Raw genomic sequence first — 21931 nt, 5'->3', positions numbered from 1 at the left:
TTACCTGCCCTGGCAGCCTGTCTGCATTGCTCAGAAAACTTCATATCTGACTGCACAATTACTCCGAGGTCCTTTTATGCATTTGTCAGTGTTAAACTTCAGTTGCCATTTGTCAATGTTAAACTTCAGTTGCCATTACTGTCATTCACAACACTGCCAACCTTTGTATCATCTGCAAACTTCGACATTAAGCCTGATATACGTTCATTGATATCATTGATAAATATACAAAACAACAGTGGACCCAACACCGAACCGTGTGGGGCTCCACTAATAACATTAGTTCACGAAGAGCAGCACCCATTGATTACCACCCTCTGTCTTCTCCCACTCAACCATCCTTTTATCCCATTGTAGCAACTTACCCTTAATACCATACTGCTCCAATTTGTGCAGTAGTCTTCCATGCACAACAGTGTTGAAAGCTTTCCTGAAATCAAAGTATATATCAAAATTATTTTTTGCATCCAGTTCCTTTGTAACCACATCATAGTATCCAATCAAATTTGCCAGACAAAACTTTCCCTTAACAAACCCATGCTGTGTCTGAATTATTGCTTCAGTCTTTGCCAGATGATCCTGCAATGCATCTTTAACCAGTGACTCCATTACTTTATCCAGAACAGAAGTTAAACTAACTGGTCTGTAATTACTCGTATCACCCTTCATTCCCCCTTTGTGAATTGGGGACACATTTGCACATCTCCAGTCCGTGGGGAACTCCCCTGAGTCCAAGGATGCTCTCATAATTATGGCCAAGGGTTTGCTTACTTCCTTTGCCGCCTCCTTTAATATAACTGAATAGATCCCATCCACCCCCATGTTTAACTTCAACAATTTCTCCTCCACTTTGTACTCAGTTATTACAAAATCATTAATCACCCTGTTAATTTGATAACCTTGTGGCATTTTCAAACCTTAATAACTCCTCATGTGTGAATGTAGATGCATACTCATTCAGTTTGTTTGCTATCTAAGCAGAATCATCAACGGTCAAACCATCGATATCAAGTGGACCAATCAGGTTCATCCCCTTCCTTTTATAGTTTATATAAGCAAAGAAATCCTTGCTGTTTTTCTTAGCATCCTTTGCCAAAGATTTCTCGTAATCTGCCTTCGCCTGCCTAACCTCCTTTGTGACTTGATTACAGACTAGCTTATATATATATATATCATACTCTTCTGTGTCGCCTGACAATTCGTATGCATGCCATGCATTTTTCTTCTCTGCCACGAGTCTCATTAGTTCATTTGACAACCATTTAGGCCTGAACCTTGAACAATATTTCTTAATATGTATGAAACTTTTAGTAGCTTCCACTATTAATTCCTTGAATGCTTCCCACTGTACAGAATTTAAAAATTATCTGAGACCACTGTAATCATCTTTACGGAACAAAAACCCCTTCCTTTATTCCTGATGGTAATTATATCTTTAAGTAAATCCCACATCAGTACACTGTGATCATTGCTGATAACCAGATCGTATCACCCTTCAATCCCCATTTTTCTTCTCTGCTATGAGTCTCATTAGTTCATTTGACAACCATTTAGGCCTGAACCTCGAACAATATTTCTTAATATGTATGAAACTTTTAGTAGCTTCCACTATTAATTCCTTGAATGCTTCCCACTGTACAGAATTTAAAAATTATCTGAGACCACTGTAATCATCTTTACGGAACAAAAACCCCTTCCTTTATTCCTGATGGTAATTATATCTTTAAGTAAATCCCACATCAGTACACTGTGATCATTGCTGATAACCAGATCAAGAGTATTACCCTCTCTGGTTGCCTCTCGAACATGCTGCTGCAGAAAACAATCATCCAATAAATCCACAAAAGTCTTACTAGTGTGCAAGTGACCAGCCCATAAGTTCCAGTCTATATCTGGGAAGTTAAAATCCCCCATTATAAGACATTCTGATTTACTTGCCCACTCTATTTCTCTGTACAACTGTTCATTGTACTCATTCGAGTCATTAGGCCTATATCACACTCCTATCAAGTCTCCTACTCTTATTTTTGCTTTCACAGTGCTTATGTCACACCCAACTGACTCAACAGTGCACTGTTCATCTGTATCAACTGGATGCACTTCTTTTGATTTTGTTTTTCTTAATTAACAGCATAACACCTCCTCCCTTCCTATCCTTTCTGTACACATTGTACTCCCCAAATTCCAGTTCTGCATTCCTTATATCTGTGTGACACCACGTCTCTGCCTTCCCAACAGTATCCACCTTTTGATGTCTTGACCAACACTTCAAATTCATCAAATTTATTTACTATACTTCTAGCAGTAATAAGAATAGGTACATGCAAGTATACATGTACCTATTCTTATTAGTTACCCTAACACATCCCATATACCCACCTGTTTCACGATGACTGCTATCAGTCCCTGAAACCCCCAAAAATCCTCACTCCAGGCCGCTGCTTATTCTGATAGAAGTAGTGCAAGAATCTCCTACGCCTCTGCCTGCGGCTACTTTTAACCTTTTAGTCTGTGAATCCCCCAAGCTAGCAGTTTTCCGACCCACCTAACACTGCCTTGATGGCATCAGCAAATATTCTTGCACCCTTTCTATTTAAGTGTATCCCATCCCTGTAGAAGCAGTCTCTCCTGTTAACAAGCACACACCATGCTGAAAACAATTCTACCCCTTGAGGCTTGCACATTTCCTCCATGGCCAAATTTATTGACAAGGCTCTCATCATGTACTCCTTCCTATCGTGTCTGGGCATAATTACCAACAGGCAGTACTGGGCAGAAATCTGGAAATGTGCAAACATATCCCCAATTCACAAAGAGGTATCAAAAGGTAACATGGGTAATTACAGACCTGTTAACTTCTGTTCCAAAGAAAATAATAGAATCACTGGATAAAGAAATAATGCAGGATCTAGACAGGAGTGCAGCTATAATGCAGTGACAGCAAGGATTTGTTAAGTGGTGATCTTGTCTTACTAGTTTGATTGTATATGATTCAGTTACAAAGGAACTGGATGCAAAAAAAAAATAATTTTAATATTATATAATTGGATTTCAGAAAAGCTTTTGATACTGTTACTTATCAAAGACTGCTATATGAATTGGAACTGTATGGTATTAAGGGCAAGTTGCTGCTCTGGATAATGCTGCTGTGGGTAGTTGCATCGGAGAAGACAGCTTGATTATCAGTGTGCACTGCTCTTATTGGATTAATGTTATTTGTAGGATCCCCCGGGATTCAATGCTATGCCCATTGTTGTTTACTACATGTATTGATGATATTGGCAAAGACATATCAGGCTTAATGTATATCTTTGCAGATTATATGATGTTTGGCAGTGTAGTTAGTTAATCCCAATAATGAGGCTATGCTACTGCAAAATATCTAAATGATTAGGCTCATGGGCTGAGAAGTGGCAATTGAATTTCATATCTACAAATGCAAAGTACTTCCTGTTGGTAATAGTAATACCATATTAACATACCAGTTCATTCACACATGCAGGGAAGTGGAGAATGTAAAAGACCTGCGCTTAATTGTGCAGTCAGATATGAGGTTCCCTGAGCAGAGCAGACAAGCTTCCAGGACATCTCATGGGGCTTTGTCAATGATATACAGGAATTTTGCCAACATGGATAAAGATATGATTATTTCATTAAATAAAATTATGATCAGGCTACATCTTGTGTATTGCATAAAAGTCTGGAATCCTCATTTTAGGAAGGACATGGATCTGTTTGAACTGGTGCAGAGAAGAGCATCAAGATTAGTGAGAGGAAGAAAAGGGTAAAACTGTAGAGCCTTGAGATTAGGCACCTGAGTGAGAGAGGAGATGTTTAGGCTTTGAATGTATTGAATAAGCTCAATGTTGATGAAATCCTTCCTCTTGCCCTGACTACACACAATTCAGCATAAATTGAAACTGAGGAAGGATAGGGTAGATGTGTACAAATATGCCTTTTTAGGGCATATTTGTACAGAAGGCATATGTACAATATGCCTTCTGTCAATTACAAACTCCATTTTAATTTATTCATATACAAGAACTAGACTAATTGTTAGAAGGATGGACATGCAATATGTGTATTATTATTTTTTTTTATTTATTTACTTTTTTTTTTTTTTTTTTGTCTGATGCTGTTATAAGCTTGCTTTCTTGCATTATTTGTCACTCTTAATTCTAATCGTAATACTAAATCATTCAAAATGGATCAAGTTTAAAATCTCATAATAATCCTTCTATTGAGTAATTGCACGAATATGGATGGATAAAAAAAAATAATTGCCAGATTTGTATTGTTCCAATTTAAATGAAATTTGGCACATCAATTCCACCTTATTTTATTTATTTCTTTATCATCTTAAAAAGCTAAAAATTGTCTATTAAATATTAGTGTAGAAACACCATAGATGGCTCTTAAATGAAAACTATGGTAGTAGTGTAAAGGCATCATTTCAACTTTATCTCATATTGTGATTATCATTATAATATTATGCCTCATTGCATTTGGATTTATTATAGTATTATCAAGTACACCTTTTGGCATCTCTCATATTGTCGGACTAACTTCACAACTGGGATGTCATGAATGCAATACCAGGGTACCTGCCCACCCACCGATGAAAGGCCAACAAGCCTTGAAACTGGTGCCGTCTGGGTGGTGTTGGACTACTGTCTTCACTAATAGAGAAGACAATAGTCTTCTCTATTAGTGAAGTGTTACTTATTCGAGGTAGTGCAATATCGTATGATTATATTTAAAGGATGATCACAGTATGAGATACAGTCAAAACGATGCCTTTACACTACTACTATAGTTTTCATTTAAGGGCAATCTATGGTGTATCTACACCAATATTTAATAGATAATTTTAATTTAATAGGTAATATTATGCCTCACTGCATTTGGATTTATTACAGGAAATAAGTATGAAGGTAGGTTGTTCCAGAAAACAGAAGTTGAAGAAATAAATGAGAAAGAAGAAAAGTTGGTTCTGTGAGTTTGAAGTTGGACAGTAAAAGTGTGCTTACTGGTTGTGGCACATGTTTGCACAGGTTTGGAAGAGAGAGAGCAGAAATTATAGAAGCCAATTCAGAAGAATGGTGTCCATGGAAGTACAGTAAACCCTCGCTATTCGCAGTTTCGCGGTCGCTGATTTAATATAAAATGAAACCTAAAGAAATTTGAATTTTAAGGCGGCATGAACATTTTCCGCCATAAAAAAACATGGACGTGGCTAAAATTATCTTTCCTGGTCAAAACAGCGCTCAGTGGGTGGGTGGGGGGAGGGGAGAGGAGTTGCAAAATCGCGAGCGTGGATGTTTCTTGCTAATCCTTGTTCAGTATGCGTTATGCGCTTGTCATGGAAAGTTTCATCGTTTGCTTTTAATTTATATGCTTATAAATTTATCAATTTATAAATTGATATGCTTACAAAAGTGATAAATCTACCGTTTTCACTGTAAAATAGACTTTTTTGAGTGTGTTAATGGAAGAAAGTGACTTGATTGTGGACAAGATCTCCCGTACAAAAATATGGCTACGAATAACAAGGGAAATGTGAAAAGATCAAAGAAGGTGATGACATTAGCGAATAAAATTAAGTTATTAGATAAAATTTTTAATGGTGAAAGTGTCTCCTCAGTGACAAAACATTATAAAATCAATGAATCAACGGTACGATCAATCAAGAAATCGGAAGAAAAAATCTGCCGTAGTGTCCGTGAAAACGCGCTAATTGCTTCAAAAATTTGCTTTGTAACTCGTGATGTTAAATTAGAAAAAATGGAAAAGGCTTTAAATCTGTGGACAGAAGACTGAACTCAAAATAAAATTCCGTTAAGTTCACTCATCATTCGTGAAAAGGCAAAACTCCTTTATCAACACTTTAGCGAAACTGGTGATAGCACTAGCGGGATAAGTTTTTTGGCTAGCAAAGGCGCTGGTTTGAAAGATTTGTTTGAAATTTCTAATAAATATTACATTCATATTAAATTGTTTCTTATTTTCATTTAGATGCCATATGCTTGCATTTCACTATGTACATAGTCATATTATGAAGGTACATATAATATGTAGACAAAATTTTAGACTAGTTTTTCTTGTATATTTCATACTTTGGAACGGAACCCCTTTATTACTATGGGAGCCATAACTCAGTATTCGCGTTTTCGATATTCGCTGCATTTCTCAGGAACGTAACCCCCTTGAATAGCGGGAGTTTACTTTATCTATAGGAAAGGCATGCAGCAGAAACTGTCCTCTTTTAAATGGAATCTAGAAGCCTGAGAGAGGTTTTGGAGGCACTGTCCCAGATGTGGTAACAATATTCCATTGTAGGGTGGATTTGTGATTTGTACAGAGTGAACAGCTGTTTGGAAGAAAAGTAATGCCGAGAACAAAAGCAAAAACCCAGTTTTTTATATGCAGAAGAAACAATATTTGTAATGTGCTTATGCCAAGAGATAATAGAAGCCAGGATAATCTCTAATAGATATGTATGATCTTGTATAGAAATCAGAGTGTCATTGAAGATAAGCATAGGTGCCAAAGAAATCTTTTTTTGCGAGATATAAGCTAGGACTGAGTTTTAGGATTGAAAAAAAAAACTAATTTATTTTTGCCCCACTGGAGAATTATCTGGAGATCAGTATTTAGGGAATTGGTAGTGGATATTCGAGAAGTTGAAGGAGTTTGTGCAGGGCAAGATTTTGAAACTGGAAGGGGCAATGCAATGTGCTATCATCAGCAAACTGGAAAGGATTTCCAGTCAAGGGAAGATCATAATATACCAGAAGCAAAGAGTGGGAGAAAGAACTGAATCCTGGGGGGAACACCTGCATTAGTGGAAAAGATAAAAGATAGCTCTCTTTCCTATCTCCCGCAGTGAGCAGGCAGACACTGAATTACAAAAAGCAGATGCAAACCACATAAGGGAAGCTTATTGAAGAGATCAAATATAATCAAAGCCTTTGAAATGCCAAGAGCAACTGCTTGAGTTTCACCAAACTTATGCATTGAATTTGTCCACAGATGGGTAACGTAGGCTGGTTAATCCACCAGTGGATTAACACTGATGGAATCCACAGTGACTATCGTTGAGCAGATGGAAGGTTTCTAGATAGTTTAGGAGGTGGCATTTAATAAATTTCTCCATTACTTCAGAAAATGTAAAAATAAGTGTAATGAGATGATAATTAGATGGAAGTCATTTGTTACCCTTATTAGGAACTGTCTGGATATGTGCAAATTTCCAATCAGAAGGGAAAATACTGGTGGAATAAGAATGTATGAAAAGGCAACATACAACAGGAGTAAGCTCTGGGCACAGGTTTTGAAAACAAGTCGAGAAATATCATTTGGACCTGGCACTTTCTTTACATTAAGGCTGTTCAAAATTTTCCTGACCTCCTTTTGACATAAGACACGGGAGATAGGAGGTGGTTTACCAAGGTCATCAGCACACAAGCTAAAAGAAAAGTAGGATGTCAGCAGGTCAGCTTTATCTTTGGCTGAAGTGGCAATAGAACCATCTGGTTTTGACGAAGGTGTAAATTGAGATGAGCAAAGGTTATAGCCAATAACTGTGGCAAGAGACCAGAATGCCCAACCATCATTTTGACAAGAAACAAGTTTTTTACTCTTAGCATGTTCAAAATTTAGTTTGGACTGATTAATAACTGCTTTACAATTGTTGCAAGATTTCATATAGGCAGAAAATGAATCTGGAGATGGGATACAAGCCAATTGCGATATGCAACATTCTTATCTTGAACAGCCTTAGCACTTTTATTGGTAAACCACGATTTAGATAAAGGAGATTTTAAGGAGGGGTATAGAATAAAGGATTTCATCCCTAAAAGAATAATTCCACTAACTCGATCTCAGTATATGTTGCCATCAGAAGATTTGAAACAGTAATGTGACCAAGGAAAAGAAGGAAATGAATCTTGCAGAACATCCCATTTTGCACTCTTGTATTGCCAAACAACGTGAAGTTGAGACTAGCCATGAGGGAAAGGTCCATTGGAGAAAAGATAATCACCGAGTTGTGATCTGAGGCACCTAGAGGACTGCTCACCGCATCCATGTACTCAGAAGAGGTTTTTGTGAAGAAAAGCAATTGCATTGGCAGTGTAGTTATTTTCTTTGTCTGTTACTCTGTGTAGGTAGGTAAATGAAAAATTTGTACGAGGTCATTAGTAATTGCAAATCCTCAGCATCTTGCCCAGCTGGGTCTATTTTACTAGAAATGTGAAGCTGGTTGGAGTTATATGTTAAAATTAACAAAGAAAATTACCTCGCTGTTAGGAAAGTTGGACCGGAGAAAGTCAAAATTCAAGTGATTAGTGTAGTTGGGAGAATGATAGAGGCAACAGATGAATTTGACAGAACGCAGCAGACAGATTTTAAGCCAGAGAAGATAATTCCAAATTGCTGAATCTCTGACCGGGAATATTAGAGTGGACATATGCAGAAGTATCATCTTGGAAATGAGAGGAACTGTACATGTCAAAATTAGGACAACTGAGATGGGCAGTGGTTGCCAATAATTGAGGTTCTGTTAGAAAAAGTATGTGGGGTTTGGTAGACTGTAAATGGAAATGAACTAGGAAGTGATTGGGATGTTTAGATCTTTTTTGCAGATATGTTTGTTCTGTTAGTTCAACAATCCATGATATATTCAGTAGTAAGAAAAGGCGGGTAGGATATGCTTTATGAAGTAATGAAATTTTTGGATATGGCGTACACACGACAAGAATATATCCAGCTCCTTGACACAGCGTGGCCTCGACAATACCCTCCCCCACACACATACACACTGCTCTGACTCCCTTGCCAATATCTGGCAAACTGATCATTATATCCGGCATGCAAAATAAATGGATGGGAAAAGTGCCTGTTGTCATAACTGATTGTTTTTTGAAATGTATGTTGCTTTAGCATCTTTTTGGATATAATAATTAGATCCAAGAAGGATCTAATTAATTGGATTCTTCTTGGATTTTATCTAATAAAATAACTTTAAGGAATGCTATACATTAATACTCCCAGCATAAAGTGCTAACTGCTACTGTCAAATTTGACAACAAATTATTCAGAGTTTTGATTATAGCTGCAGTTGAAAATATAAATTAGAAAACAACAAAAAGCATGAAGGTTTAAAAGTCCCATTTAAATTTACCAGTAAGGTTAATTTAAATCTTTTGTACAAGTTTAAAAAAAATTTAAATTTGTGAAAACTTGTGTTTTTTATTATCAGGCCTCTCTCTCTCTCTCTCTCTCTCTCTCTCTCTCTCTCTCTCTCTCTCTCTCTCTCTCTCTCTCTCTCTCTCTCTCTCTCTCTCTCTTGTATTATTTAAATTTGAGCATTTTTATCATGCTGTTTATCTTTAAAATTATTTTAGGGCAATTGGTGGAGAAGTGACTACTGATGGTGATTTTCTGATATTTGAGGGTAACAGATATAGTCGTAAAGGTTTCCTATATAAGGTTTTTGCAATGTCAGCAATTGTAAGTATTTATGTTATTAATTTGTAATTCATCAGCTGCCATAAATTTTTAAAAAGATTAGTAGTATAGCTTTCTTTCCACTTTATAAATGTGTCTTAAAGTTCAGAAAATGAATAAAAGTGGGTACCGGAAGTGAAAATACACTAATTAATAAATGTCTTAATAATATACCATTTGTCCAAAGTGAAGTGAAAATTCTAGTTCAGAAAGTGTTTAAACTGCATTAAAGAAGTATAATAGGAAACTCATTAATGGCATTAGTTTACTTTACAAAATTATCAGTATTAACTCAAATTTCATATTAGTTATGGAGTGTAGTGTCTTAATTTCTTTAACATCAGTCTACTTAAATTGTAAATTGTCTAGATAAGTGTATGAACTAATTCCCATTAAATTGCTAATTATTGATATATATACCCTCTAAACATTATACTAAATATCCTTAATGATCTGATCTGATGTGCTGTTTTGCTGCCATTCATAGATATTTGTCTTGTTTTTATGAAAAGCAGGAGTTTACCATTCTCTGCAAAAGAAAAAAAAAGTTGTGATTGCTTCTTTTTATTAATGATATTGGGTGAAATTCAAATTTAATCACACGTAGCGGGGCCTACTATAATCTGTTATACTGTTCTTAACCAATGAAGGTTAAGCAGTTTTAACCAATGCTCTATTGTTCTCCCCGTTTTTTTTGCAAGTGTTTATCAGAAGATGAAGGTGAAGGAAAGCAAGTTCATTAATCTTCTCCATTGCTTTGATGAACAGGAAGGAGTTTGAGTGCCTGCAGAACAGTGTGAGGGGAGGGGATTTTCCTATTTTTGCATTTTATTTGCTTTGTTTTGAGTGTTAGAATAATGTTTTTTTTTTTTTTTTATGAACTGTTTTTTATATTATGGTTTTGTGTTGTGTACAGTATGCCTGAAACTCAACTGAAACAATATACACAATATTAATTTTAAAAAAATATATATTATAGATCCTAATGTATGAATTGTGCCCCTCTATCTATCCAAAAAAAAAAAAAAAACCACCCAAACAACAGAAGTATTTAATTTTTTTGTTTAATGTTAACTAAAAAATTAAACAAGAAATGTTAAAGTATTGTTTTTTAGTTTTCTTTTTTTAATGAAGTGTTGAATTGAACAAGCCAGGCAGGCATTCACCAAATGGAGAACCCTCCTCACCGACATTCCATCCGAATGGCTCCAATCCATCTTTGTGGCCCTACCAAAAAAGGCTACCAGCCGGAAATGCGAAGACTTCAGGCTGATCAGTCTAATGAGCCAGGTGCTAAAAGTCTTCCTCAAGGTGATTCAGCAAAGGATAAGATGTAAGTGCGAAAGTGCACTAGGAAACACACAGTTCGGATTCTGCAGGGGACTAGGCACCAGAGAAGCAATTTTCTGTTTACAAATATTGCTACAAAGGTGCTATGAACATCAAAAAGACGTGTATATATGTTTTATTGACTACGAGAAAGCCTTCGATTCAGTAGACCACGACCGCCTAATTGACCGACTGAGAAAACTTGGGCTTGAAAACAATGATATCAACTTTATTACAACTCTTTACTGGAATCAAACAGCCCGGCTTCGCTATGACAACGATCTGACAGACCCAATTCCAATAAAAAAAGGCGTCCGGCAAGGCTGTCCATTATCTCCCATTCTTTTTAACATCTATTCGGAAATGATCTTCGACCAAACACTGGCTGACAAGAACATCGGCATAAAAGTTAATGGACACTACATCAATAACTTAAGATATGCCGATGACACAGCACTAATAGCGGATTCAGAACAAGATTTACAGACCATCTTGAACGAAGTGGACATAGAAAGCCAAGCATGGGGGCTACGAATCAACAAAAAGAAAACAAAGGTGATGAAGGTCAGCAGGACTGCAAGCAAAATCACGATCAAACTAAACAACGAAAAATTAGAGCAAATACACCGCTTCAAGTATCTCGGAGTGCTCATTGATGACCAGCTGAACCATGAGGCCGAAATCAAAAGCAGAATTGAACAAGCCAGGCAGGCATTCACCAAATGGAGAACCCTCCTCACCGACAGAAGCTTGAACATCGTGCTCAAATTACGCACATTGAAATGCTACATCTGGCCAATACTGCTCTACGGTGTAGAAACCTGGACTCTAACATCAGCCACTACAAAAAAGCTCCAGGCCTTCGAAATGTGGCTCTACCGAAGAATGCTGAAAATTCCGTGGACAGCCAAGATAACCAACGCACAGGTCCTGCAGGACATGCACACGGAACGGGACCTGCTCAAAACCATCATCAGCAGGAAATGCAAATACCTAGGTCACATCGCTAGGAACCAACAAAAATATCACCTACTACCACTCATCCTGGAGGGAAAGATCGAAGGCAAGAAACGCCCAGGCAGACCGAAAATGGCATGGCTAGATAACATCAACACCTGGCTTCACATGACAACAGCACAAATTCTACACGTAGCGCTAGACAGAGAACAATATCAAAACGAAGTCGCAAACGCCATTCGGCAGCATTAAAGAAGAAGAAGAATGAAGTGTTTTTTTTTTTTTATATTATGGTTTTGTGTTGTTTACAGTATGCCTCAACTGAAACAATAAATACAATATTAATAAAAAGGGGGGGGTTTAAACCTATTAAAGATCTTAATGTATCAACTGTGCCCCTCTATCTATCCAAAAACAAATAGCAGAAGTATTTAATTTTGTAGTTAATAATCAACAAGAAACACAAAGCTGTTCTGTCATGTCTCTTGGGTTTATAAAATTTCTTGTTATCTTTTAATATCCTGTTCTAATGTCTTGTAATTCAGTTTCAAGAAATAAGACAGTTTATCAAGAACAAACAGAATAAAACATTATTGTATTTTACCATGCAAATTTTACAGTTTTTCCATTGCATATTAACTTTTATAATTACATCAGCTATTTTAAATCTAGACTGCTACAACTAATACTACATTATGAAACATGCTTACGCTCAATAAAACAATTTTTTTAACCGATCCAGTTCTAAGTAAAATTATAAAAATCTAGCCACTTATCTTCTCTCTACCTTTAATGAACAAAGTTCAAAGTAATGATGAAACTTAATTTTATTTCACTAGTGAAATAAACTAGCAGTGTTGTTTATTTCACTAGTGAGCAGTTGTTTGTGTTGTTTATTTCACTAGTGAAATAAACAACACTGCTGCTCCTGCCCACCTGGCGTCTCCATAAATGTTAGGTCATCAGAGCAGTTAGTTTTTTTGTTGATATCTAAAGAAGTTAAAGGTTTGTAAATGAAACCTTTATGTTCTTTAGATGACAATATTTTAAATGGCAATTGCGGAAACCCGTTTTGTGCTCCTTAAAAATCCAGCAACCAGATATGAATGCCATAATTTCTTCAGTTTTGAATAAAGCTGAACATCTGTATTATTTACATTGCTTAATTCATTAGAGCTCTATACTGTTTTTTAATGACATCATTGCAGTGAATGTAGTAAAGTGCTTAACTTTTAAAACATTTACAATTAAAATATTTACCATTTTATATGACACTTTATGCATTTCAGATTGCAGATGGAGTAAAGCCTACACTTTCTGAACTAGAGAAATTTGAAGAACAACCAGAAGGCATAGAGCTGGAATGTATCCTTTCCTTCTTATTGCCTATTGTTGAAAGATCACAGTAGTTAAAATGTTTATGGACAAATATATTTTATAAATGGAAATTCAGTTTTTAAATGGGCTTAAAATTATAAGGCCATATTCTTGATATCTTATTACCAAGTGCAGATTTATGTTTTAGATTTATCTTTGATTTAATTAGCATATTTGTCTTAAATTTTTTATATGGTATGCCAGATGTCGGTATTCTTTGGGTAATATATCTTCTTAGAGGTTGATTCCTTACACAAGTACAAACATCAAACAGAATCTTAATCCATTCTTTTATACACAGAGTGTGACTGAATTATGACCACCTATAACTAATACCATGTTGAACCACCATACGAATGGATAACATCTGCTATTTGCCTAGCATTGACTCCACTAGATGTCTGAAGACAATCCATGGGGTCTGCATATAGTTGTGTATCCATGCTGCCTGTGAAGCTTTCTACAGGGTTGACTGTTGTTGTCCATATGCCCCACATCCGATTCACAAACATCCCACAGGTGTTCAGTTGGATTGAGGTCAGGAGAATTTGTAGGCAAATCAAGATGGGTGATTTCTTCACTGTGTTCCTCGAGCCATTTATGCACCATGCAGGCCCGAGGACATGGTATATTGTTGTCTTGGAAGATCTCATTTCTGTCCAGGAAAAAATGTAACATGGCAGGGTATGCATGGTCTCCTAAGAGTTGCCTGTAGACCTCATCAGTGAAACATGTGCCATATTAAACAACTGCCATCTGCCTGGATAGTGAATACCACACATGATGGGTCCATGATTTCTGTTGCTTGTACCACAAACGAAGGCATCCGTGTGCATGTTGCACTTATAATATGTCCACGAAGAGCAGTGCCCATTAGTAACCCGTTTCACCTGACATATCGCTTGCTGAATGGGCTAGGGCTCAGCTTTCAGTTCCTCAGCCATCCTTGAAGCAAAACAACAGAGACTAGACTTATAATACCACAATTTCCATCCCCTCTACTAGTGGCATAAAGTCACAAAGTGAGACCTGGATGACATAAGCTGAATCTTCTACTAAGAGCCAAATTAATACTGCAGAAATTGATACAGATAACAAAACTCAAGAACCTTTATTAGAAATTTATGCTGAAAAATATGCGGACACTGGATGGCCTACCTTTCCTGAAAAAGATAAAATTAAAATAGATTGCTTTAAGCCTACTACCTCTAAAGAGCAACTGGATCATCCTATCATCTAAAGCTAAATAATGCAGTGTATTTTACAATGGAAGTCGAAGACTACATACTAATACAGATGAACTTTACGACCTAATCCAAGATTTAAATCCAGCAGGTATTTAGCATTAGCAAGGGCACATGATGCAAGAAAAGCAAGCATGTATAGCATCAGCAAACACACACACACCCACACCCCTTCTCATTTCACTCACCCACCCACTCCAAATGTTTGTTTAGTTCTGCCTTCAATCTGTTTAAGCTATCAACTTCTACGATGACAGATGGAAGTTTGTTCCAGCAATCAACCACCTAAAGGCAAACTTCCGCACATCTAACCTACAACTGTCTTTCCTCAATTTGAATTTATGTCCTCTCAGGTGATTATTCTGAGCAAGAGGAAGAATCCCATCAGCATTGAGCATGCTTAAACCATACAAGGCTTTATACACCTCAGTCAGATCACCTTGCAGGTGCCTAGTCTCCAGACACTGTAATTTGCAAAACTTAAGCCTTTCTTCATAAGAGCAACCCTTTGTTCCATTCACTAATCTTGTTGCCCTTCTCTGTACTTGTTCCAACAGCTCTACATCCTTCTTAAAATGAGGCCTCCAGACCTGTATACAGTACTCAAGGTGTGGCATGACCATTGCCTTATACAAGGGGATAATCACCTCCTTATTCCTGCTAGAAAAATACCTGTATATCATTGAAAAGACACCATGAGCTGCTCTTTCAGACCGTTTGCATTGCTCAGAAAACTTCATATCTGCCTGCACAATTACCCCCAGGTCCTTTTCACTCTCTACTGTCAGTGTAGTAACACAGTTGATACGTTACTCTGGGGTTACTGCTTCCCATATGCAGTACTTTACATATGTCAATGTTAAACTTCAGTTTCCACCTCTCAGCCCATCTACTCAACTTTTCTAGATCATGTTGCAGCAGCATACTGTGATTAACAACCCTGCCGACCTTCGTAACGTCTGCAGACTTGGACATTAAGCCTGATATACCATCATAAAAAGCATTAATGAATACAGAAAACAACAATAGACCTAACACTGAACCCTGGGGGACTCCACTAATAACATTAGTCCATGAAGAGCAGTATTTGTTTACAGGAAACATTTTTAACTGCACAAGTGACCCCCTCAATAAATAAATAAATATATATACCTTGTACAGGCGTGACAGGAATGCAGCAACTGCAGTGCATGGAGATGTAGCGGTTTTGATATCCGTTACTAATATGTCTAGACAGACCTCCTTAAAACCTAATGTAGAAGTTGTTGCTGTAAGAATAGAACTTGGAATAACTTTATCTCTTGTTTCTATTTGTCTTCCACCAAACCAAACGTGTGTACTCAGAGACTTTGCCCAGATACCTCCTCCTATTTGTTTGATGGGCAGCTTTAATGGACACACCCATATGGATAAAAGAGGGCAGCTAATAGAAACATTACTGGACACACACACAGTCTAACTCTGCTGAACACTGGTGCACATACTCATGTGCATTTTCCCACTGGAAATACTCTTTCCCCTAGATCTATCTATCTATCTGCTCTCCTGCTCTGTACCCTGGGCAGTACATCCAATACATTGGGCAGTATTGGATAATCCCCACAATAGCAATCATTTTCCAATTACTTGTAAATCCCAAAATACCTCCCCCTATCCGGAAACTTGCATAAGATGGAAAATTACAGAGACAAACTGGATAAAATTTTCCTTAAGTTCAGTATTTGATAAAAACTTCATTCTGAACCAGTCAATAGATGAAGCTGCCCATATCACTAAACAGATGCTAGCAGCAGCTATCAAAGCTATTCCTCAGTTGTCGGACCCATCCACGCAGGTGCAAAAACTATTGGTGGAACAATGAATGTAATAGAGCAAAAAAAGAAAAGAAAAGCTTGGAATATTTTCCTCAAGCATCCTACTACTGTTAACCTTATAAATTGCAAAAAACTTAATGCTAAAGCATGACAAATAAGAAGGAAAGCCAAAAAAGATTCCTGGATACAGTTCACTTCCACTATCACCAAAAAGACCAATACTAGATTAATCTGTTGGAAAATCCAACATGCGAATGGCAAATATCCATTGTCATCCTCTCCTATATTACTCTGTAATAGACAGGAACTGTCTTCCCCAAAAGATATAGCAAATGCTTTTGCAAAAATTTCAGGAGCAAATTCATATGATGCTCCATTCCAACAAATTAAAAGGGTAGCAGAAAGGTATAAGTTAAATTTCAAAACTGATCTATCTTCTCCATATAATCAGCCTTTTTTCAATATCCAAGTTAATGGAAGCTCTTAACAGAGCACCCAATTGTGCAGTTGGTCCTGATGGTATATTTTATATTATGCTAAAATACTTGAATGATACTGATTTACCTTGCTTTTGGAGACATTCACTTGTATTAGCCATCCCTAAACCAGGAAAAGATCTCTCTAATCCAGGAAATTATTGTCCAATTTCCTTAACTAGTTGTTTGGGGAAAACGCTGGAGAAAGTGGTTCTCAAGCGTCTCACCTGGTTTTTCGAGTCACATAACATCTTACATGGCGCCTCCGTAGCCAGGTGGGAAGGAGCAGCAGTGCGTAGCACACGCTTCTTGATTAGACCAGGGTTCGAGCCCGTCACTACCAAATACGGAGGATGCGGAAAGGTCAGGGAATGACCACCGCATATCCCGGAGCAGTATGGCCTTAGTTGCTAATGCTCCTAAAAAAAAACCAAAAAACAAACAAACAAAAAAAAAACATCTTACGTATAAATCGGTATGGCTTCCAGAAAAATAGGTCTGCATTAGATATGATGACCAAAGCAGAATCACTCTTGTCAGAAATGAACACCTAGTTATGATAATAGTAGTTTCAATTTAGAAAGGGCCTTTGCAACATGGCGTTTCAGTATTCTAAGGAATCTTCACACTTTTAGATCTTCACACTCTTAGACTACGAGGCAGGCTTACCTTATTTATTCGGAACTTTCAGGTCAGAGCAGAACCTTTCAGGTCATCTAAATGCTCTTTCTAGAATTCATATACAGGAGGGGGGGGGGGGGGGGTCCATCAGGGATCTGTTTTGAGCCTATGCTATTTTTAATAATAATAAACAATATCATCCATGATATTCCAAGCACAATAGAATTATATCACTATGCAGATGACCTTATGATTTCGTGCCAAGGAAAAACTATGAAATCTATTGAGAGACAGCTTCAGATCTCAATTAACAAAATTGAGCTGTGGATGTCTCGCAATGGCTACCACTTATCAGCACAAAAATCCAACTGTATTAATTTCTGTAAAAAACATAACATCCATCAGTATATATTTGAAAACATCCAGAGCCTGAATTGCAACTTAAAAATCTCACCATACCTTTTTCCAATAGTATCAGATTTCTTGGCCTAATTCTGGACAATGAATTAAATTACATCTTGCCTGATATAATTTAATTTATCGTATTAAATTACCTTTAATTTATTGTATTAATTTACCTTAAATTACCTTGCCTGAGAACCATTTACTTTAAAAAATTAAATATCCTCAGAGTACTATCTTCGGCGATGTGGGGTGCTGACCGATACACTCTGCTTTGGCTATATCAAGTATTAATTTGATCGTGATTGCATTATGGAGCTCCAATCTATGACTCTGCCATGAAAAGTGCACTAACTCAGCTAGACACTATCCATCGTAGTGCCCTAAGAACTGCTTTAGGAGCATTCAGAACATCCCCTGTACAGAGTCTATATATAGAGGTACACGAACCCCCACTCCATCTTCGGAGGAAAATGTTGCTCCTCAACTTTGCAGCAAAAATACGGAGCCTTCCCTTTCATCCTATCTCGCCATACTTATTTGAGCCCCAATGGACCACCTTTTATCAAAACAAGCCAATTAGGATAAGGTTGCTATGGTTAACACAATGCTGGAATTTAGACATGGGTAATATCTTTCAGGTAATAAGCACACATGACCCTCCATGGTCTGATTATACAAAGTTCTGCGATTTCTCATTCCAACAATGGGGGGAAAAGCAACCAGCAGATCTCACCATCAGGAAACTTCATGCTCCACATGTAGCTTCTGGATGTTTTCAAACATATACTGGCTCAAAATCAAGTATGATAGTTGGTGCAGCGGCAGTTTCTTTTATCTTTTCTAGTTCTGTGTCCCTTCCAAAGGAATGCAGCATCTATTCTGCTGAAATTTGATCCAGTTCAGCATCTATTCTGCTGAACTGGATCAAATGATTAAATTGTCCAGTAAGCAAATTATGATCTACTCTGAGTGCAATAACATCATTGAAAAATCCATCCATGCTAATCCACTCTGTTTTGAAGCAAATCAGATCATAGATAATTGGGTTATAAGCTGTTAACCAATCAATCACTTTCTGTTGGATGTAGGCATCAAAGGAAATGAATATGCAGATCAAGGCACTAAACACCCAATCACTGCAAGCTCTCCTAACTACGAAGTGCCATATAGAGACTACAAATCAGTTGTAAAAAACATGTGTGGAGAGCAATGGTTTCAAATCTGGCAGATTCAGGGTGGCAATAAGCTCTTCAATTTAAACAGGAACCTAAGTTGTGGTCATCAAGCATGCAATCAAATGGGCAAGAGGAGGTGATCCCGGATAGGATGTGTATTGGGCACATGCATCTAACCCATATTTATCTACTCATGGGGGATCCGTGAGTTTAAAATGTAAAAATAGACGGATCCGTCTGTTTTTACATTTTGTCAGTCTACACTTACGGTGAGGCATATTCTAATAAATTGCAAGCATTATAATAATTATCAAAACACTATTTTCACATCTGCAAGAACCTTTGACATTACCTCATCAGATTGGAGACAATGCAAATCTAGCCAAGTTCTTTGTTTTCTTAAAGCAGGCAGGAATACTTAACAGATTTTTAACTGGTAATTGCACTACGGAATAGAATCATGCATAATATGGCCTTATCAGTTCTTGTACCACTAAACAACATGCACTGGTGTTCAAAGAAAGTGCATCACCCGTTAAAATTGTAATTGTTGTCCAAATAAGTATGTGGCAATATTTCTTATAAATTGCATCAAATAAGATTAGATAAGATAAGATCAGATGTTGGCATCATGTGGAATCTGCAATTGCCAGAAAGAAACCAAAGACCCTTCATGAATTTCAGGAAGCCATAATTTGTGTTTGGAATCACGGACTATCAGTCTTCAGAAATTGATCTGGTCAGTGCCTCAACGGCGTGCTGCTGTTATCATGGCCAGAGGTGGTTCAACTAAATATTAGTTTGCACCTGGTGAACTTTTCATTTTGTTTTCCATTTTTAATGATAAACTGAAGCAAATTGAGGGCTTCTGATAACATCTAGCATCTTGCACATATAAGATGTCCAAGATGCTAACAATGTTCCCGACAGCTTCTGAAGTGATGAATATTGCAACCTTTCACAGTGTGAGTAGTCTTCCAGGAACTCCATCCCTCATTTAAATTCTTCTGTCCACTTCTTAACCATATTCTCATGGATTGCCTTTGGCATTAGTTCCATTTTTCCAAAACATTGGATGATGGCACAGAGAGGGATTTGTTCATCTTATCTCATTCGTCATTCTCCCATAATTTAAAAAAATATAAATAAATAAAAAAAAAGACATTGTTGAACCTGCATGGAATTTGTTGGGTTACTATTTGAGGTGTTATACATTAAGTACTGAAATTTTTAACACTGCACCACTACCCTTTCATACTCAGCCCATGAACTATTCAAACCCCTCAAAAAAAAAAAAAAATAAATAATAAATAAATATTAATCAACCAGAAATCATAAAATTCAAGTAATAAATAGAATAGGTATAAACAGATGTTTCGCAAGTCGTAACTAAATAAACGACAAGAAGCGGCATTATAAGTTATCATTAGTGTACCTATTATCTTGCAACCCCTGCTGCTCAAAAAAAAAAAAAAAAAAAAAAGAGAGAGACCAAATGTTTAGTTTGTTTTAGTGCATTGCGTCGATTGCTGTGTTCCGTCCCACCGGGGAAAAAAAAAAAAAGAAATTTTGTTTTAGGGATGTCGGAATTTTTTTATTTTTTTTTTATAGTAACTTTTTTTTTTTTTTTTTTTTTTTGTTTGTTTAGAAATCACGAAAATGATGGGCAAACGCAAGAGTTGTGTTTTCAATTAAACTAAAACTTGAAATTATTCAAAAGTTTTAAAATGGTTCATCTGTTAAATCTCTAAGGAACCATTATAATGTTAGTGACTAAACCTTACACGATATTGTAAAAAAATAAAGGGAAGCTATTAGATTTAAAATCGACATAGTAAAAAATAAAGGGAAGCTATTAGATTTAAAATCGACATAGTAAAAAATAAAGGGAAGCTATTAGATTTAAAATCAACATAGTAAAAAATAAAGGGAAGCTATTATATTTAAAATCGACATAGTAAAAAATAAAGGGAAGTATCATATTGGACACGCAGGTAATGCGTGGCAAGTTTTTACGTTTTTTTTTTATCTATCGCCATACTTTTCACATAGGTTGCTGAACATTTTTCGATATAGTAAATCCCCGATTTACGGTGCTTTGGGCTTATGTTACATTATTTATATATTTTTTATAAGACTGAAGATGCACATACATTTCACTATAATAACGTAAAAACTCGTAGAATTCCAGCTATTGGTATTATTGCAAATGTAATAGGATCGAGTTTACTACCCATTTATAATTAATTGCACTAACAGAAAAGTCCAATAAACCAGAAAGTGCAAATTGTTTTATGACAATGACCTCCAGAAATGTGCTTTAGTAAAATGTGAGCTTGTGTGGAGTGATAATAGTGAGTGTTCACCTTAACCCTGTGATGTTCTTTACAGAAAATTTTCATTTTGACTGTTATCACGGTGCTGACTAAGAGAATAAGTAACAGTGCTACTAGCAAATCTATCAAGAAAAGGAAAGCGATCGAGTTGGATCAGAAAATTAAAATAATAAGGATGTATGAAAATGGCCAAATATTAATAACATGTAGTGCACGGAATTCAGATTTGTCGGTGGCAACGGTGAACACAAAGAAGAAAGACAATACGAGAAGAGGTCGACACCAATGAAGGTCAACTATAATAATAACCAAGGCTACGAAATACATATCAGTTTTTACAGTTCAATAACATGCGTTTTTCCTTCCTTTTATGTTTTCTTTTCTTGTGTGCCACTCCAGCTACTTCACTGCTGTCCCCAGATAAAGTTTTTTTTTTTTTTTTTATGTGAACCCCAAACACGAGAGGTATTAGAACCTATAGTACTTAATACCCTGCTTGGGTTGGAGGTTGAGAAGACGAAAGAAGATATTTGTTGACATTGGACTTGAACTTCTGTAGATTGTAATTTTCAGGAAATACGTATGAAGGAAGGTTGTTCAGAAAACGGCAGTTGAATGAATAAATGAGGAAGATGAAAAGTTGGTTCTGTGGGTTTGAAGTTGGACAGTAAATGGATGTTGGCTGGT

At 36.6% G+C, this 21931-nt stretch overlaps 1 protein-coding gene across 2 annotated transcripts in view; it reads left to right on the top strand.

Annotated features, from left to right (window-relative positions):
- Spt5 (Transcription elongation factor subunit Spt5) overlaps positions 1–21931 on the top strand; it is a 457857-nt gene that overhangs the window by 190608 nt on the left and 245318 nt on the right. For both annotated transcript variants that reach the window (XM_090382503.1, XM_090382504.1), the window contains exons 11-12: positions 9408–9513; positions 13086–13161. In XM_090382503.1, the coding sequence (XP_090238629.1) occupies positions 9408–9513; positions 13086–13161 (182 nt within the window). The remainder of the gene's footprint in view (positions 1–9407; positions 9514–13085; positions 13162–21931) is intronic.

This window comes from Mastigoproctus giganteus, chromosome 10 (assembly GCF_048544385.1).
Source record: "Mastigoproctus giganteus isolate SK-2022 chromosome 10, ASM4854438v1, whole genome shotgun sequence".
Taxonomy (NCBI): Eukaryota; Metazoa; Arthropoda; class Arachnida; order Uropygi; family Thelyphonidae; genus Mastigoproctus; species Mastigoproctus giganteus.
Note: the sequence above shows the minus strand (reverse complement) of the source record. Positions and strands in the feature narration are given on the sequence as shown.